Genomic DNA, 18,831 nt, shown 5'->3' with positions numbered 1-18,831 from the left:
GAAGAGCCGGTTGATCATCTGGGGCACATAGAGGAGAAAACTTTTCGCTTGTGTTTGAATATATTTTCTGACACAGAAACATCACGAAAACAAACCATCACTTTCATCCCATCCTGAGTAAGTCTCTTACCAAGTGTCACATTCTCCAGACATTGCACATTGTGACAGTTGCTGTTCACATCTTGGCCGTTTGCAGTCAAGAAAAATGAAAGTAACACAGAGCCAGCAGGAGCATTAGCTCAGCAGCGTCTGTGTCTCCTCCCTGCTGATTGAGTGGGCTGGGAGCGAAACACAAGTGGGAGATGAGCTAAGGTAGCAGCACGGAATAACAGACAAATATGAGCCGTGCGTGTGCGTGTGTCACTGTGCTAACAAATTATCTGTGATTGTGTTGTTGTTCCTATTACAAAAGAGCACATGCGAGGGAGAGCGTAAGACACGAGTCAGAATACTCTAGTGTCTGATAAATAAGCATGTTGTTTTTTGGCAGAAGCAAAACTCAGGTTTTTGTGAGTCAAGTAGGAGAGAAAATATAGACTATGCATTTCAATAAAATATTCAGTTCTTTTATCAATTTCAAAAAGTTGCAGGTTGAAAATATTGTACTTAGCAATAAAGGTGTACTGTAAAAGTTGCTTGCTGCGGTATTGCTACTTTGGTGCTTAAAAGGTTAACAGTAATTAACTTCTTTTGACATTTTCCTGACAGGTAATCAGATGCATATCTCGTGATGTTAAAGAATGAATATCATTTAAAAAATGCTGCTATTTCGGTGGAATTGTTTTGAAAGGGGGTGGCTTGGTGACAACGTGGTTAGCATGTTCTCCCTGATTAAGTATTCATGAACAACCAATTTGTATTGACTCAAATATCGAAATATGTCTAGAATATATACATATTCACTGATCAACACAGAGAGAAACAGAAACTTTCTTTTGGTGACTCTTTACCACACACCAAGTAGTTGAAAATATACACCAGTGTGCTGTAGTGGAAAAACTGTGACAGTGTATCGTCCCTGAACCGTCACTTTATCATGTATGGCAAGGCAAGGGAAGACAGCTTTAATTATATCGCACATTTCATATGTAAGCAACGCAATGTGCTTCACACACCAAATCCATGTCCAAAAACAATAGCAAAGTATTACATTAACAACATTTAAACACATTCACATGAGATTAAAAAATTAAAAAGATTTAAAATAAAAGTAGCTTTCTAAAATCACTAAAAAGACAGTATAGTGGATTCAATTACAATTACTGAAAAGGCGTTAATCGAAAGAATGCAGAAGTTAAAAATAAAGCAATGTTTTAACTTAGTTTTAACCAAATTTACATTCGGTGCCGACTTCACTTCTGTTGCCAACTTATTTCACTTGTGTGTGTGTATATATATATATATATATATATATATATATATATATATATATATATATATATATATATATATATATATATATATATATATATATATATATATATATATATATATATATATATATATATATATATATATAGTACCGTACATGCAGTTCTCCTTTTCACTACAATACATTCAGCGCATGAGACAGGCAAGCTTGGCATGTGAGCGCAATCACACACTAGGCTATCAAATATGTAGAACATTCACAGCGGGGTGGAGGCAAGACATGCAATCCAGGGCACTGAAGTGAGTGGGGAAGAAGGTTGATGTCAACTGAAATGTGTAATGTATGGCAGGTTTACACAATAAAAGCATTTGTGTATATGTGGTACTAGGCAGCTACCACAAACATATTTTCATTTTAGATAGTGAATTTAAAGCAAAACGTATATGCTGAACCACAAGTAAAGTCATTTCCCATTAAATGCATTCTTTATGCCTTATAAGATTTATATGCACACAAAAGCCTATTCATTGGATGCACCTGCACGTATGGGCTGATACATTATGTACATGTTGGTTAATTTGATGCCACCCCAAAACTGGCAATTACATAATAACTGTAGAGATGAACAGCCATTCACACTTGGGACAATGTATAGTCAAATTAGCAAACATTCTGTTGAAATGTGGGAGGAAACCCCCCCGAAATTGCTGTGGGACAGAAACCGAACTCTGGATGTCTGGATTGACTGACCAAACTTACTAGTCCAACACGTGTCTACATACTGCAATATATGTAACGTTACAAACTGTTGTAAAGTGTACTGTTTGTAACCGATCTACTTGGCTATTTTGTCTAACAGTTAAAATTGGTCTCATAACCAACTGGATTAGTTCTTGACTTGGTCATGTTTTTTTTTTTATTTTTTTTTATGCTGGACAAACATACAGTAGCTACACATCAACTGTTGAGTCTAAATTAATGTACCATAATTTCATCACTGTAACCCACACCTAAAAGCCTTCAATCTTCTCAAAGGCTGAGTGCGCTTTATAATCTGGTGTGCCTTGTACAGTGCATAAACTGTGAGTTTTCATTTTTGGGTAGGACGAAAAAATAAAACAATTGCCATGTAAATTATTCAATGTTAACCACTGCATTTCATTTATAAATTACATAAATTAAGTGTAACATTTAATTGAATCATAATTGTAATTACATTCATCTTAGCTGTGATTTAAGCAGTCTTTGAATGTAATCAAGATTCTTCAGTACTTTATACAAATCATCTTCAATCTCTGATTGTTTGATGGACTTTTCTGATTTGTTGACATTCCATTCAACAACACAAGCAAGCCAAACAACACATCGGAGGGCAAAATCCAATAGATTCTATTGGATTCATATCGCAACCCCAGCCACTACTGTAGCTTCTATTCTATGCGCTTTGTAATCCGGTGCACCTTATCGTGAGGAAAATACGGTAATCAAATGTCTTCCACTTCTTGCTTTACTTAACTTGGGTATTTTTAATCTCCTCACGCCCATAACAGCAAGAGGAATGTACACAGATTGTTTTTCCACTTACAATTTATCTGACCTCGCAGGCATTCAAGCGTGTGCTGTCACCCCTGATTTGGCCGAGAGATCATAAACTTGCCTCAGGCAGTGCTTCAAATTCTTGAAAAGTTTTCTCGTGTTACCTCAGGTTCGTCTGTAAATAAATATGTGCCTAGTCACAGCAGGCCTATATTCCACATCAGCGCTCAAAAGCAGTGGTGCCTATGGGCAGAGGGAGGACACACTCTGCGGACCAGGGTAATGAGTAGTAAATGTCAGTGCATCATCCCTGCCTCTCAATTTATCGTTCATCCATCTTTTTCCTTTGCTCTTGACCGCTCTTGCCACTTTTTTGGTGTGTGCTGTCTTTCTCGAGTGTCAAGCTGTGATAGTATGGAACATTACTGTGTCATTTGCCTGCAAAGTGTACTTTTTCTTACTTTACAATTATTTTGTTGGTCGACTAATCTCAACTTCTGTTGGTAATTTGTCGACTAATCGGATCAAATTCAAATTCTGGTATATCACACAAGCATGCTTTTATGTTGCCATCTTTTTCTTATAACTTGAATTATGGATTTTTTTTCAAATCTTGATTTAGCTGGTTTTGAGGTGGTGGTCCTTTCTCATGAACCCATGGGACCACTAATTAAGCCTGCTGGACTGCTGAACCAGTGCTCAGTTGTTGTTGCCAATAAGACTGGGGACAGAGCTATGAGACGAGGACAAAGGCGAGATGAATGTTATCAAACCTATTCTTGACTGAACTGTCGAGGTGGCTGTGTTTACAGTGCAGGGAACTCCATCATGACGAGCATTTTACTGCCAATTACTTAGTTAGCCGGAGCAATATAGCCACAGTTTTTGATCTTCTAATTATTCTTCTCGGTAGGGCTATCACTTCAGAGATAAAACAAGATTAAGATTTAGAAGAGTTATCTGAGCACCAAAAAAAAAAAAAAAAAAAATTATATATATATATATATATATATATATATATATATATATATATATATATATATATATATATATATATATATATATATATATATATATATATATATATATATATATATATATATATGACGGGGGGATTTTTCGTAACCACTGTATAATGCATCGCTTATTCACTAGGCAGGCAAAGTAGTATCTTCATTACAAGATTCAAGCCCTTAATAGATTTTCCCATAGTCATTTCCCATCCAGTCAATAAAATAAACCAATACAGCCATCTCTGCAAAGCGACTCCTGTCCCTCTATTGTTTCTTTGCAAAAAGACTTCCACTATCACTGGCAACTATAAATCCAATCATGGAGTATAGACACTTATATTTTTTTCTGTGCAATCGGGTGACAGACTCTGTGTCTCCCAAACATGTAACAAACATGTGTTCAAAGGCAGCACTGCCGTGTGGTGTTGCTCGTAGGGGAAGTTTTCTCGTATAATAACAAATAGGATTATGCTGTGACCACTTTCTTTTCAAATACCTCATCTTTGACGGCTCGCTTGGCAATTATTGCAACGCATCACATTGAACATATAGCAACTAATTATGGAGGAGCCAATTCATTATATTAGTATACATAACAATTTTTAAGATTGAGAGTGTGATGTCTTGCAGAACGTTGTAGCATTCACACATTTGATTTGTTGTATCCTGAAAATATGATGCAAAGCTAGAACCCTACTGGTCTATGCACAGCTGCCTTGTGGAATTCCAATCAAGATATGAATACTCCTATCAATGTAAATGATGTTGGTGGAAGGTTTCAAGTAACCTTTGCAAAACAAACATCCGACAGTCCAACCCACCCCCATGTTAAGTATGCATGTGTTAAAGCACTTATTATCATTAGTATTTGTCCTTTCTCACCAGTCCAGATGTCCTGTGACACCATTTCCGCATAACACCTGAGACACGGGTGAGCTGTCACAGCTGTCATGTGTGAAATCTAGTGACGTAATTAAACACGTGTCAATATTGTGGGCCTGAAAACGTGATTCATTAACCTTGTATAACATTTACCTATGCTTTGCTGTTATGTTTGTGGTATTTTCAAGTTGTGGGTGAGTTTTTTCGCCCTGGGGTACTAGAGGGTTTCAGATAGTGTGCCACAGAAGGTTACTGAGATTCTGGTGGGATACTCTTCACTGGATCATACTAAAAAAACGACACGATATCTGAGGTTGTTAGGGCATTATTTTCAACAAATGAAATGAGCAGACGGAACCATTGTCCGAGTCCATCCTTGTTTACACATAGGAATACCACAAAAACTGAGAGGATCATGTAAAGGTTATGAGGTCTCCAGCTGATTCAATTAAGAGTAGCAAGCTATGGACCTTGTGTGCATTGGTTAGAGAACATGGAAAGGTGTTCCATTTGACTCGTTTATCAATTGTGGTCTCATGTCACACTAACACAATTATGAACTTAGTGGACATGGATGGTGCGCACCTTCGGGTATTTATGAGTAAATGAACTCAACCTACGTCACGAGGTAAAGGGAAGATAATTGCTTTGAGCGCATTCAATGTTAAACCGGCGCAGCGTTAACTGACAGCTCACAATGTGGGAAATCTGAAACACACTTGAAGAGAGAATGAATGAAAATATGGAGAATTTACAAAGATGAGGTTTATTCTGTTTTGCTATATTTTTTACATTGTCTCCACCTGTTGGTGTGTCCAATATACATTAACAATGAAAATAACAGAATTAGACCCTAAAATTAATGGTGCGTCTCATGCAAAGGTGCGTCCAATATTTGGGGAATTATGGTAAATGTTTTCTTTCTCCGTGCAGTGCTTGTGTTGCTAATCAAGTAGAGCGAAATGCACTTTCTTGATAAAAACTGGGAAGCTATAAGTAGGTCTCAGGCTGTTGAATGCATAATTAACAATCTAAAATGATATTTTCTTTGTGAATATAAACACTATAATGTGTTATATATATATATATATATATATATATATATATATATATATATATATATATATATATATATATATATATATATATGTATGTACACAGTGCATTTGGGGAGTAAAACATGCTGGCAGGACACACAGGGAGGGACATAAGGGTGAGAGGTACATGTACCATGGATGCTAAACACTACATACAGACTCATTGCACACATTTTATTGGGATAGTAAAATTACTGATGTAATTTAGAGAAAAAAATGTTGTTGCAGTTTAACAGCCAAATTATGTAAAACTGTCTTTCAGGTCAACAATATAGAACAAGAGAATGCTGTCGTCACTCTTTTCAGCGCTGCGCACCTTCACTGAGCTGTAAGTGATTTTTTTTGGTGGCAAACTATTATCTATTCCACGCTTGTTACACATGCTCTTTTTTATTAGTGCCATGCTGTTCTCTTGTCAGTGAATGCCAAACATGATGAAGTGTCAATGACTGTATCACTTCACTTGTCGTCAAAGTTAAAATTGTGCAAAGACAGCTTAATTAATCTTAAAATGTTATTTACTCAATTAAAAGGGCTCTATTTAGTTGATAAAACTATATCTAATCAAAGCTTCACTTTATGGCAGATGCGTGTATGATAGTGTTCACTGTAAGTTAAATAGAGATATTAATGACAATATTTGCATGAGTGATGGTACACAGTGTGACCATTTTGTGGAAAACAAAAAATGAGGTACCTGTATGTCTGTAAACACAATACAAATAGCTCCCTATCCCAAAATTCTCAGATGTGAAACAAATACCATATGTATGAAGCCCACTGAGTTGCTGATCTACAAAAGCTGCAATCTACAAATAAGCATGGCATCGTTGGTGAATGGTACTTGATTTATATGGAGCTTTACCCCCTTATAAAGCCCTCCTAGCGCTTTATAGTTGACTATTTACCCACCTACTGGATTCTGTATCTTTCTCTGTACATTGACAATGGCACAAGGGTCAGGGGTCAAAACATAACCTTGCAGTTAGCAGACGAGCCATCTACCGCTGATACATGTCTTTTCTTGCTATTTTTTTATACTGTCATTTTCCTAATCTGATTTAATTTCCATAATCTTAAAAAGAAAAAAAGAACACTGAAGGTCATCACATCCTCACATAGGGTGAGTACACCCTATAATAGTTGCAATCTATCACTTGGGTCTTATGAGTGTTCCTTGGGGTGCCACGTCAACAAGTATTTTGGCATGTGGCAGCTCAGACTGAGAGATGCCAAAAAACTACCAATGAATGGCTGTTTGTTGGGGAGGAGCAAGCCTCTTCGAACACCTGTCCACCTGCAACTACTCTGATGTATCAGCAGAGCAGGTGCCATTCAGCAGTAAAGTGAGGGGGACATATGGCGCGATTAGGTTGAATTCATCTTGTTATTTCATATTAGGGGAAGGAGTGTGGTGGGGGAGCAAATGTTTGCAGGCGTTTCTGCATTTACAATTCATTTATTAGCCTTCATAGATCAAAGACTAGTGATATTTTATTCATAAAACGTTTAAGTAAAGCTGCCATACTGAAACAATTGTAGAGCTAATGCTAATACAAATCTATTTTTAAACATATTTTGATCATATGAATGAATATACCATAGACATTCTGCTCTATTTCATTTGATTTATTTGTGAGGGGTACACACCTTACAGACCTCCTGGTTCTAGAGCCCAAGTCTTTGCAGATGATACCCTGAATGTTGGATACCATGATGCAATGGTTTCAATGATGATATGCTGATGCTCATTCAATTTGTTAATTAAAAGTTAGGCAATACTCATTAGTGCCGCATGAGGAGGACGATTTGGACCCAGGAGCAGACAGGAAGCAGAAAACCAGAAAATCTCTATACACAAAACATACAACATAACCACAACAAGCATTGGAAACTAAAACTAGTCTTGGAATCCCATACTCAGAAAATATACTCGGACACGGCAGACTTGGAAAGAAACTCAGAAGCTCCTCAGCGATAAGAAAATTAAAACACTAAAGCGTGTTATTTAAATCACAGCATAGTACAGTCGCACGGTTTCCATTCAACTAAATGCAAGCGTGCTGCGTGTCAGATTTTGGGCAGCTCTCTCAGACCTACAGAAAATATATTTGACTCAGCCCTGCATGTTCAAAAGTGATCAGTAGCAACCGTAACCTTGTCAGGATGTCGGCATCAAAGTGTGCAATCATTTACATCTTTTAAACTGCCTGTGCAAATTAATCCAACTGCTCTCAAGGGCACTCAAGCACTGCTAGCTAGTGGCTAATTAACGATAAACGTTGTGCTAATTGCTGGCAACATGCGGCATACAATAAAATGTCAGTGTAATTAAGTCATTTTTAATGCTCTGATTTTCAGTTCAATGTGATTTCAAATCAAAGTAGCGTGGTTTATATGAGGAGTCACAGTCACGCTGGGACCAACAATTTGTGCAGGAGAAAGTCAAGTCACTGTTGTTGTGACATGACTCCAGGAAGAACTTTAAAACAAAAACGCACCAAGACTTTTCTGTATGGGGGACCAGAAGTTCCGAATTCAATAAATAAATGTACCAAGTAATTATTAAATAAAAGTGTCATTTATTAATTAAATGTTTCCTTCATTAATTAAATGTGCCATTAATTAAATACATATTCATTAATTAATTAAATTGTAATAAATTAATTAAATGTTTCATTGATTAAATAAATCAATGTTTCACTAAATGTGGCATTTATTAACTTATAATTATATAATCTAATTAATTGTTTCATGGTTTTGTGTTGCGGCGTTTCATGAATTCATCTTATCTGTCTTGACAGTTTGACAGATAAAATTAATTCATAAAACACTGAACCAACTGGTGGCGTTTCATGAATTCATTTTGTCTGTCACCTTCTCCTGTCAAAGTTTGATGGACGGGTCTTAACACCGGATCGTCATTATTACTCATCAAAGTTAGTAGCCGGTGCCAAAGCCTTTTCAGCTCAAATCTTGTCCAATCCAATGCTTTGGTGTGAAATGGTTGCAAACATGGCGGCTATAATGACGGAGGAGCTTTCAAGCGAGTGAGGTAGAGATATTTTAGCCGAGTATGTGAAAGCACGACCTGCAGAAAACGATTTTATGCAACGTAAGGTGGAGGAATGTATTGAAGTTGAGTAATTTGCGCATTTTCCTGTCACGACATTGACTCAAGACCAAAGAAGTACTCAACATTGGTTGATCTGTCTTGGCTCGAAAAGCAGCGTCATCAATTAGATGTTCAAACTTTGATGAGAGAGCTTGACAGAAAAAATGAACTCATGAAACGTTGCAACACAGAACCGTTAAATACGTAAATGTATGATAATTTAATGCATTAATGACACGTTTAATGAAACATTGATTTATTATTTTAATGAAGCATTTAGTTGATTAATTAAACATTTTTTGACACATTTGATTAAATATTGACACTTATTTACATTTATTATTAAATTTTGGCACTTTGAGTCCTCTGTGTTTGTGTCCATATATTATTTTGTATGGTAAGGTTTATGTTGAAGGATTCTCACTTTGTTTGGCGGTTTGTTTTACTGTTGTACAACAGTAACACACAGCGCTTTCTCCTGTGTATTCCTTTGCATATGTAGCTCAATAAGCCGCCCCTTCCAAAAAATCATCTTGGGCTGTGCAGGTACGAGGAATTTTGTGAAATTTTCATGTTTCAAGATCTTGTCCCTTCCGTAGTGAAAACTGCATAAAAATGACAAAAGGTAAAAAACACAAAAGCATTTAGCGACTTTTTCTTAATTCATTTTCTTAATCTCAAACAGATCAACACATTTGAACAATATTATACTTGCCACCTTGTCATAACAGTTTGAACAAGACTCTTTTCCATTCTAACACGAGGATGAGCATGTAGAACATTTTGTGATAAAATGCGTCAGCCTTTAAGGCTGCATGTTGTCTTTCATTTCCAGTTCCTGACGGTGTCGTCGGCGCTTGTCGACAGATATTTGTGTAAACATTAGAAGCAATCCATCATCTCTGCCACAGCAAGGCATCACACCTCACCCACCTTTATTCAAATAAAGGTTGAATTCTTTGCACACAACATTTAAGTGGCAATAACCTTGACCTTTCCTTACAAAATATACACAGCATGGTGCAGATGTTTTGATAAGATGCAGTGGAGCATTCAAAAGCAAGGTGGTGAAAAAGAGCGAAGGACACTGTGAAAAATAGGTGCCGAAAATACTCAGGCTGAGTCATTTGGGACAGATGGGCAGCAGGTCGGTCCACTCTAGTTTTATAAATGTCGATTTGTGCAGTGTACCTTTTTATTTTAAGAGGCTTGATTACGTTTGGATGCTAGAGAATATGAAAATATTCTCGATTCTTTGAGAGAGAAGCACAAACAACCTGGACTGGTTGTCAGTTGTTTGTAGGCAAGATTGAGGAAAAACAACTCTCCACACCTTCTTTCACAAAGGTTTCAAAGAGCTTGTGTTTGAACTGTGCAAGAAAGCCACAGTGGCCAGAGAAAATCCACACATTGAAATATTCACATGCCTTATAAAGTCCACACTAGAATGTCTCTTTGCCAGTGAACGCACTTGCCTGCTTGAAAGCTTGCAAAAGGTGTGTCAGTGCTGTTTTGTGCTATGGTGGTCAAGTCAAGTTTATTTGTAGTCTCAAAGAGCTTCAGGTGTAAAGAGAATCACAGATAGCTATTAAAAAGATGGATAATATATACGATATACAAAGATGGACAATAGCATCATACAGAAGTATGAGTTGGTGTAATGGACAGTTGTTACCTGTCCTTGTCTAACTGTATGAAAATGAACATGCATGTTTGAATGCATATACAGTAATGTGTATGTGGATCAATAAGCGAGAACATGAGGTGTCACACAGCAGGTGTTAATCGCCAATGATTTTTCTTCTCATTTTCTCTCATCTTCCCTCTCCATCGCGCTTGTTCTCTCTGCATGGATTCACCCATCATGGAGCAGAACAATGCTAATTACCCCATGCATTCATACTGAGGTGTTCCTTGCTTTTCTTTTCTATCTAAGTTTCTCTCTCTTTGTGTGTTCATCCAGTACACAGATAAAAATCAATAAAAATCACCAAATATTTGATGAGATACCTGAGACTGCTGCAGTCCAGATGCAAGAAAAACACATTTAAGAATAACTAAAGAAATGACACTATTGTATTTTACAACATTCCCAATGTATTTTGAGTACTCTCATTTTGTTTTCTTTCATTTTATAACATTAAACGATGTATCATAAACTGTATACAATATTGCTGGCTTTTGGCCGAACCCTCATGTCACATTTTGGGGAAGTTAATTTTTTTCAAAAACCTATACTATTGGTAAATCTATTAATTTTACACATAACTAAATTAGACAAGTCCAAAGTCTGACTCAAGAGTTAAATCCACCGGCTCACATCGTGCTGATGACCACAGCAGAAAATACACGTACAAATAAGCTATTTTTTATTTCACCAGGAAATGACTGCAGTCATGTGGCTCTTGGATGCTTTCAGAAATACTGTAAGCTCCGAGCCTGCTGTGCCTCTCTCAACACACCACTCTCAAAGTCATGCTGGGTGTCCAAGTCATAACTTTAGTGTAGCCCTTTACAGCCCATTCCCACTAATGACTGTCATGACAAAGAAAGTTAACAGCGACAAGTGAAAATGTTTTTTCTTTTTTACTAAAATTAAAAAAAAACATTTCGAAAAAGTGCCTTGTTTACTCACAGAGTGTGGCTACAAGGAATTCACTATTGAGACACTACTAGATAGGGATCCAATAATATAATACTTTACATTACAATAGTTTCACAAAATAAAGATCATGATACAATCATTACCATGCTATCATGGGGATGAGGGTAATAGGTAAAAAAAGCTCATTATACTGTCTGAAAACGCACACTAATAAGGTTAGTGATGTTGGGGGAAAAAAACGAACCTCACAATATTGTGTTTTTGTGCATAATAACAGCATTGACAAAGACATAGGCTTGCTCAGTCAATTTATGGTTATATGTTCCTATTGGCTAAGCAGTTCAAAGTATCATGGTATGTGCAGTGTATGTCAAAATTATATTTCTGAACTGAATTGAGTAAAAATAGTTGTTTGACTCAAATATGCTACTTTTAATCTCGTAATTTGAAATTAATATCGTAGCAATTTCAAAATCGAAATATTGCCATTAGTGTTACATCCCTACCAATAGATGACACTACAAATCGGTTCCTGGGAACAAAGGCCCTCATACATTTTCATCTCAGCAAATAACAGCAAAATTGCAGGCGATTTAATATAGATCTGCAGAGGAAATCACAACAATGGCCTAACAGAAACCAGAACCAGATTATGTCAAGTCAAGGCATACCGTACATTAGTTGAAATGTGGCCTAAAAAGTAACAAGTATAATAATATAATAAACTAAATATTTCTAACAGAGGTAAGTAATGTTGGTTTTTTGTTCTACAATATAGAGCTGCACAATAATTGCTCTAAAAATTAAATGACAGTTGACTTTTTTCCTCACTTGGGAGCCCTGATTCAAACCCATGACCTGTAAGAAAAACGTAATACCTAGTCAGCCACTATAGCACCTATACTGTTAGATATACTGTTATACATACTGTTATATGTTATTATAGTATATAGTACGTTTTCATATGACCACGTTGATATCCCCAATTTTATATTTTACCATCTAATGAATTGTTAGACTGCTTGTGAAAGTTCAGTCTTTTCACTGTAGTCTGCATTCTTCTTTGACCACTTTTCATTTTCTTTTTTTTTCGTGTCCATTATTCATCCATCACAGTTTGTGCGAATGGGCGGTCAGTCTTAAGAGAATGACACGACCTCATTCCTAAATAACACTTTTTGTCATTTTCTAGTCATTTCCAAAATCACGTCAGCATTTGTCACTCTGGAATAAATGTTTTCCTTGTTAGGTAAGGGTTGTTTTGAGGTTTATGAAGGTCAATGCCACCTGTCTTGGGCAAAAGCCCGCCTGAGTCATTTTTACTGTTTACCATCTGTAGGGCTGATTAACTTCACTCCCGCTCTCATAATATAGAATGCTTGCATATGGATTATTTAGGCCTTCACAGTTTCTTTCCGAGCAAGAATATTCTGCTTCAATACCCGTCACACAAATTTTTACTGTGTTTCCTTCAAGAAATAGCATTTATTTATTTATTTTGGCATCGAAGCAAAAAGAATGAATTTTGCTCAGCATTCTGATTGTGGGAAGTGAAAAATGCTCTATTCTGAGTCTTGTGCCAATATTACACCTCTGATTTTATCCCCAGGGTCAAGAGACTAGCAGATCAGAAACACTCTGCCAACGTGTGTGTTTGTGTGCGTGCGTGACATGTGTACGCGCACGTCTCCATCCAAGTTGAGATACTGTACTCTTGCCAGATGAGTGGGATGTTGAAAGTATCTTCATTTCACAGCTTGTTCACATACTACAGTGTGACATGCGACAGCTCACATTTTTGGACTGGGTTCATCACAGAGCAATAGAGACAAAAAGATAGGACTCACCATCTGCTCTGGGACACAAGTGTCTTCAGCAATCTCGTCAAGAGTTTGTAACAGTTCTCTAAAGATCAGAAATCAGGCATGACTAATAACATTCCAGCATTATTATGGGCATAAAAGCTTATAACACAACATTTAAAGCATTCTTCAAAATAGATGAATGAACCTTTTAAAATATTTTTGAAATCTGCGCACTCAGCCAAAATCTATTCCTATTTTCGACTTTGTTTTCTAATTCCATCCAGCCAACTGCACGCTGTACCGTCATTGGTTGGCTACTTAGTGACAGTTACCACGTTGAAGCGACTCGACCGTAAAACTTAGCATTAAATTATGATTGTGATTTCCTGTATTTCAGAGTGTAGATACTCTAGACATACAATACCTGGCCAATAAACACGCTTTGTTTTGTTGCTTTTGATACATTTAAGGCTTGGTGAATCTTTGGTTTATATTGGTCTTAAATTGGGACTATGTGGCCAAAATTCATATTAATGAAGATGGCCGTAGCAATATCAGTATTGAAAGTTATGTAGTTTGCTTTTTACTCTAATATTGTAATCTTCAAAGCAATAACAAATAAATGTGTAACTTCATTGTGGTTATGTTTAATTAAAAAAAAAAAAAATATATATATATATATATATATATATATATATATATATATATATATATATATATATATATATATATATATATATATATATATATATATATGGTTCCATGAAAGTACAGTAATTGTGTTCATCTTTATGTATTGTTTTGGCAGTGTTGTTTTTTTAATGGCAGTCGGAGATTTTAGATTTCACTCTTTCACAGGCAGTTTTGTTACAGTCATTGTGTGCGTGTGTGTGTGTGTGTGTGTGTGTGTTGGGGGGGATATAACTGAAGTAAAATAACTTGTATGTAATAATTGGTGCTGTCAAGCAAGAAACATTTTTTTAATAATTCATTTTCCAAACTTTCCGAAATATATTCATACATTAATCAGTTGCTTCAACAAATAATTTTTACAGGGCTCGTAATAGATATTTGGTTTGGATTGTTGTGATACCTTTCTTTGAACTTTTATTCAAATGATGAATAAAATCTATTTCAAGAAAATGACCAAATATGACTCATAATTACAGGCATTTTTTCTTATTCAAACAATTATCCAAACTTCTCACTTTTAGCTTTATATTTGCCCAGCAGCAGTATAGTCCAGCAGGATTGGTGTGGTCCTTTGAGCAGGGTGCTTTGCTCCGAGATGGCACGACAAAGATGTACAACTAATACAATGTTTCAACTTGTGCACAATTTTTGCTTATCAAGTGAGCTGGCGAGCAATCTTTCAAAGTAAAACAAAGTTGATGCCCATTTTTTCTGTCTTTATGCCAGTGACTCTATCATTGATTCAAAATTGGCAGAATACAGCTACCACAAGAAAGAAATACAATTAAGCTGTTTTTTTAATAATTTATAAAATTTCATTTAATCTCCACGTTCACATTCATATTGTATTATAAGTAACCACTAAGAAATTACTGTGACTAGTCATGCATATTTTAGAAAGGTGCTTTGAAAGGATTATAACTTGAACTTTTGACTTTTATCATACATTATTATTATTGTTGTTATTATCATTGTTAATATCATATCAAAGATTTTTTATTATTTTTATCATAATTGCTATCATCATAAGATCTCAGAATTTAGATTTTGATGAATAAAATATGTGCACTTGATCAAATGTCTGCTGGTTACGGACACACATATTTGAGCAGATGTGGCATGACAATAAAGCTCAGAGGTATTGTATTCCTGTGTGTGTGTGCGTGTGTGTGTGTGTGTGTGTGTGTGTCGAAGGTGATGTAGTTGCAGACCACAGGGCGCCAGAGAGTTTCTCCCACAGCCATCTGTCTGGGCATCTCTGCAGACACGGTGGCTCACAGAACATTCAGTGCCGTACTATGAGCACATAAGCTCTCCGGCAACATAAAGTGTCGGTGCGGTTTAATTTTTTTTTATTTGTTGAATTAAACACAGCATATTTATTGTAGCCCCAAAGTAATATCATGCATGAGTTTTTCAAACAATGAAGATGTTATATCCATTGGAGGAACAGCATGAATATACAGTATATGATGATGTAACAGATAAAAATCGAACTGAGGATATTTGAAACTACTCAGTTTGGTGTTTGTTTTCTGTTGACTTGAAGAAGTCAGAGCTGGTTCACAGACTGGCAATTTGCCACCCCAAACGAGTGAGGCTCCAGCTAATTAAGCCACCTCATTGACCACAGGTCAGAGATCTTGACGTGAAAGATGGCGCTTATTCCATTAGTTTATTCTTGCCTATTCATTTACTGGTCCATGCTGAAATATTGTCCCAGAGAAGATACAATAACTGGTAATAAAGAAGCTCTATGTCTTGTTAACAACAGCATTAAAGTGTTGGGAAAGAAAGTCAATGTTACTCCAGAGAAGAGTTCAATTTAATTTAGTAGCAAAAGTGTCACAGAAACTAAGAGAAAACAGTCATAAATGTGAACATTTTCTGCTTAGGAAACTACTGTGACATCATGTCGAGAGCTTCTGGACTTTAATTCGGTCTCTTGATTCATCAACTCACGTTGCATATTTGCCTTCTACCGATAAAGTTTTCATGTTAAGATTCCCCTGAAACTTGCTCTTTAGGTTATGGATTCTGATTTGCTCATGTCTGTAAATGTGTGTGTGAATGACTGTTTGTCTATGTGTGTCTACCCGTTGACTGGTGACCAGTCTGAACAAACTCAGCTGGAATCTCCTGCAACTCACAACTGTTAACTAGCAGAAGCATTTAAGATGGATGAACAATTGTGATGGACAGGTGACAGGAGATTTTTAAATGTGTGTATTTATGCAAGATGAAATCCATTGGATATATCGTCTATTGATGCCGCAGCTGTGATGGCATATATTGATCATGTTTTTGTTCACATTCGAAGAGGCCTGATTCCAATCTTAGGGGATTGCCTTTCATGCCTGTTTTTTATGATGCCTCGACTCATATCAAAATTGTGCCACTTGGGACCAAAAAGATGTGAATGTTCTCGCTTGCGTCACGTAGTATAAAGAGCCGTTCTGAAAGCGCAGGTGTCAAACTCAAAACACATCCACTTCATTTTAGCAAATCATGATCATAATAATGTTGAGATATTAAAAACTTTTTTTTTTTTTCTGATGACAGCACGTCTTTTTGGAACTTGAACAATAAACCTTGACTCCTGATTCCAAAATTAGTAAGGCATCAATTTGTTGTATATATTTAGTAATATGATCAGGCAATTAAATATTTCCAGAACAAGTGATAACATTGTCTCATTGGCCCACAGAGGGAAAACATAAGTGCACTGTGGCCAGCAACAAAAACATCAGTTTGACACCCCTTCCTTAAAAGGTCAAATAACGCCAAAACTAGACAGATGGACCCTACTTTTGCCAAGGTTAGAGGGTGCAAATATTGGCCCTGAGCTCTGGCAAATCACCATGCCCCTCTTTTATCATGAAACCTTTTTGTATAGTTTCCAACAAACTTCTCATCCATCATTATCTAAACATTCTTTAAATTTTCTTAAGTAACTAAATTAATATAGTTGAGAATGGATTTAATTTATTGTGTAACGGTACAGTCCAGGTAATAACAGTCAGCTTGTTATTTGTTGTCCTGCTTTTCAATTTGTGATGCACATATTTGCACTATTCAGTCAAGTGCAATTTAAATATTAATAAACATGTCAGCGAGGTCATTATCATGGTTCAAACTGGGAAAACATTCTCATAATCAAACACAATATGCCCATAAGGTTCGTAGCCCCCCTCACTCACACACGCACACGCACGGTGATGATGAAATGTGATCTCCTTCACATCAGTTCGGCAGTAATTACTCACAGCCTGTCAGATACTCAAGACTCAGTCTGCTTATAAACAGAGATATTATGTTAATCATATTGTTATACTTCATAGTTTACATGCAATAGGAGCTGGATTTAGTTCCATAATGCTGTCAGCACAGAATGTTACTGTCATTTATGTAATTTGTGTCACAGTAATTTATGTCAGCTCATTTCATGTGCATCGGAGGTGCTATGTTAGATTTTATTATTTTTTTTTTTATTTTTTTTTTTATTTATTTATTTTTACCCCTTGCTCTTGGAATAATTTAGAATTTTAATTAGTGGTCTTTAAAGAGGGTGTTTTTTTGCTACTAGTGTGAATAGTGAATGGCTTTTGTATATATGCAAGATATATATTAAAAAAAAAAATATATATATATATATATATATATATATATATATATATATATATATATGCAAAGTATACAAAGTCATTTAATCGTTTTTACTTCATGTAAAATATTAGCAGTATGAAGGTCAAAGCCGCCATCTGATGTTCTATGTTAGAAATTAGGTCATCATCTCAGGCTTGAAATTGATGATTTCATCCTATTGATTTATCACGTGTCAGTTTCAGAAATATTCAAACACCAAGAGAATTGGCATATATATTCGCAAAACGATATATTTTTTATTTTAAAAAATAAAGCAGAAAGAATGAACCAAACAGTTATTTTTCAAATTAGTTAGCGTGTATCCAGTCATTTGATTTTCTTCTAAAGCTTGGCGACCTGTGTCTCAGAGGAAACTATGTAAGCATGAAAGGTTGAAAATGAAGCTTTTGCCCTCTCAGAGGTATGAATTTTCAAACTCCAGTGGAAATGGTTATGATATTACAAACAAAACAGGGATCCCTATTGTATTTCTTCCTGACAGGGGTGAGGAATTTTGTATACCCAGCGAGCACTTGAATGAACACAAATGCACGTTCACAGATGGGAATGGATGAAAAAAATTGGTGAAATGTGCAAAAACAAAAGGTGAGAAAAGAGGCTGAATGTGTGATGAAGCAAAGGAGGAGAGAATGAGTCAGCGGCACCCGCTTATGTGCGCTCTCTCCATCTCAAAGGACAGATGTTTCCCAGAGATTAAAATTCAAACTCAGGCTTATTCATGTGTATCATTCCCATCCTCAGACGGTGGTTTCATGCTTCCTGCGCCTCAGAAAAGGCCCTTTTTTCCCTGCCGCTGTAATGTTGAGCCTGTCTCAGATTTTAATGAATGACACTGATAAACCAGGCTTAGGGGACAGGTTATGAGTCTGTGCTAAATTTAGCTCTGTGCAGAGCAAGTATTTATCAGGGTGTTTAGAGCTGCCACGCGCCATTCATGGCTTTTCCATTTCATCATGAATGTTTAAACTGGAAATCCTAGCCAATGCCAGACCAATCATCACTCATTCCTTGTTGGCCACCGGGGACATTGTTGTGAGTGTAAGGCAG

The 18,831-nt window shown here is 36.2% G+C and overlaps 1 protein-coding gene across 2 annotated transcripts in view; it reads left to right on the top strand.

Annotated features, from left to right (window-relative positions):
- sphkap (SPHK1 interactor, AKAP domain containing) overlaps positions 1-18,831 on the top strand; it is a 93,806-nt gene that overhangs the window by 31,522 nt on the left and 43,453 nt on the right. For both annotated transcript variants that reach the window (XM_088427511.1, XM_088427513.1), the window contains exon 2: positions 6,163-6,228. In XM_088427511.1, coding sequence (XP_088283637.1) covers positions 6,185-6,228 — 44 coding nt within the window. In that variant the 5' untranslated portion in view covers positions 6,163-6,184. The remainder of the gene's footprint in view (positions 1-6,162; positions 6,229-18,831) is intronic.

The sequence above is a fragment of the Hippichthys cyanospilos genome, chromosome 11 (genome assembly GCF_059441005.1).
Source record: "Hippichthys cyanospilos isolate Australia breed blue-spotted pipefish chromosome 11, RoL_Hcya_1.0, whole genome shotgun sequence".
NCBI classification, from domain to species: domain Eukaryota; kingdom Metazoa; phylum Chordata; class Actinopteri; order Syngnathiformes; family Syngnathidae; genus Hippichthys; species Hippichthys cyanospilos.
Note: the sequence above shows the minus strand (reverse complement) of the source record. Positions and strands in the feature narration are given on the sequence as shown.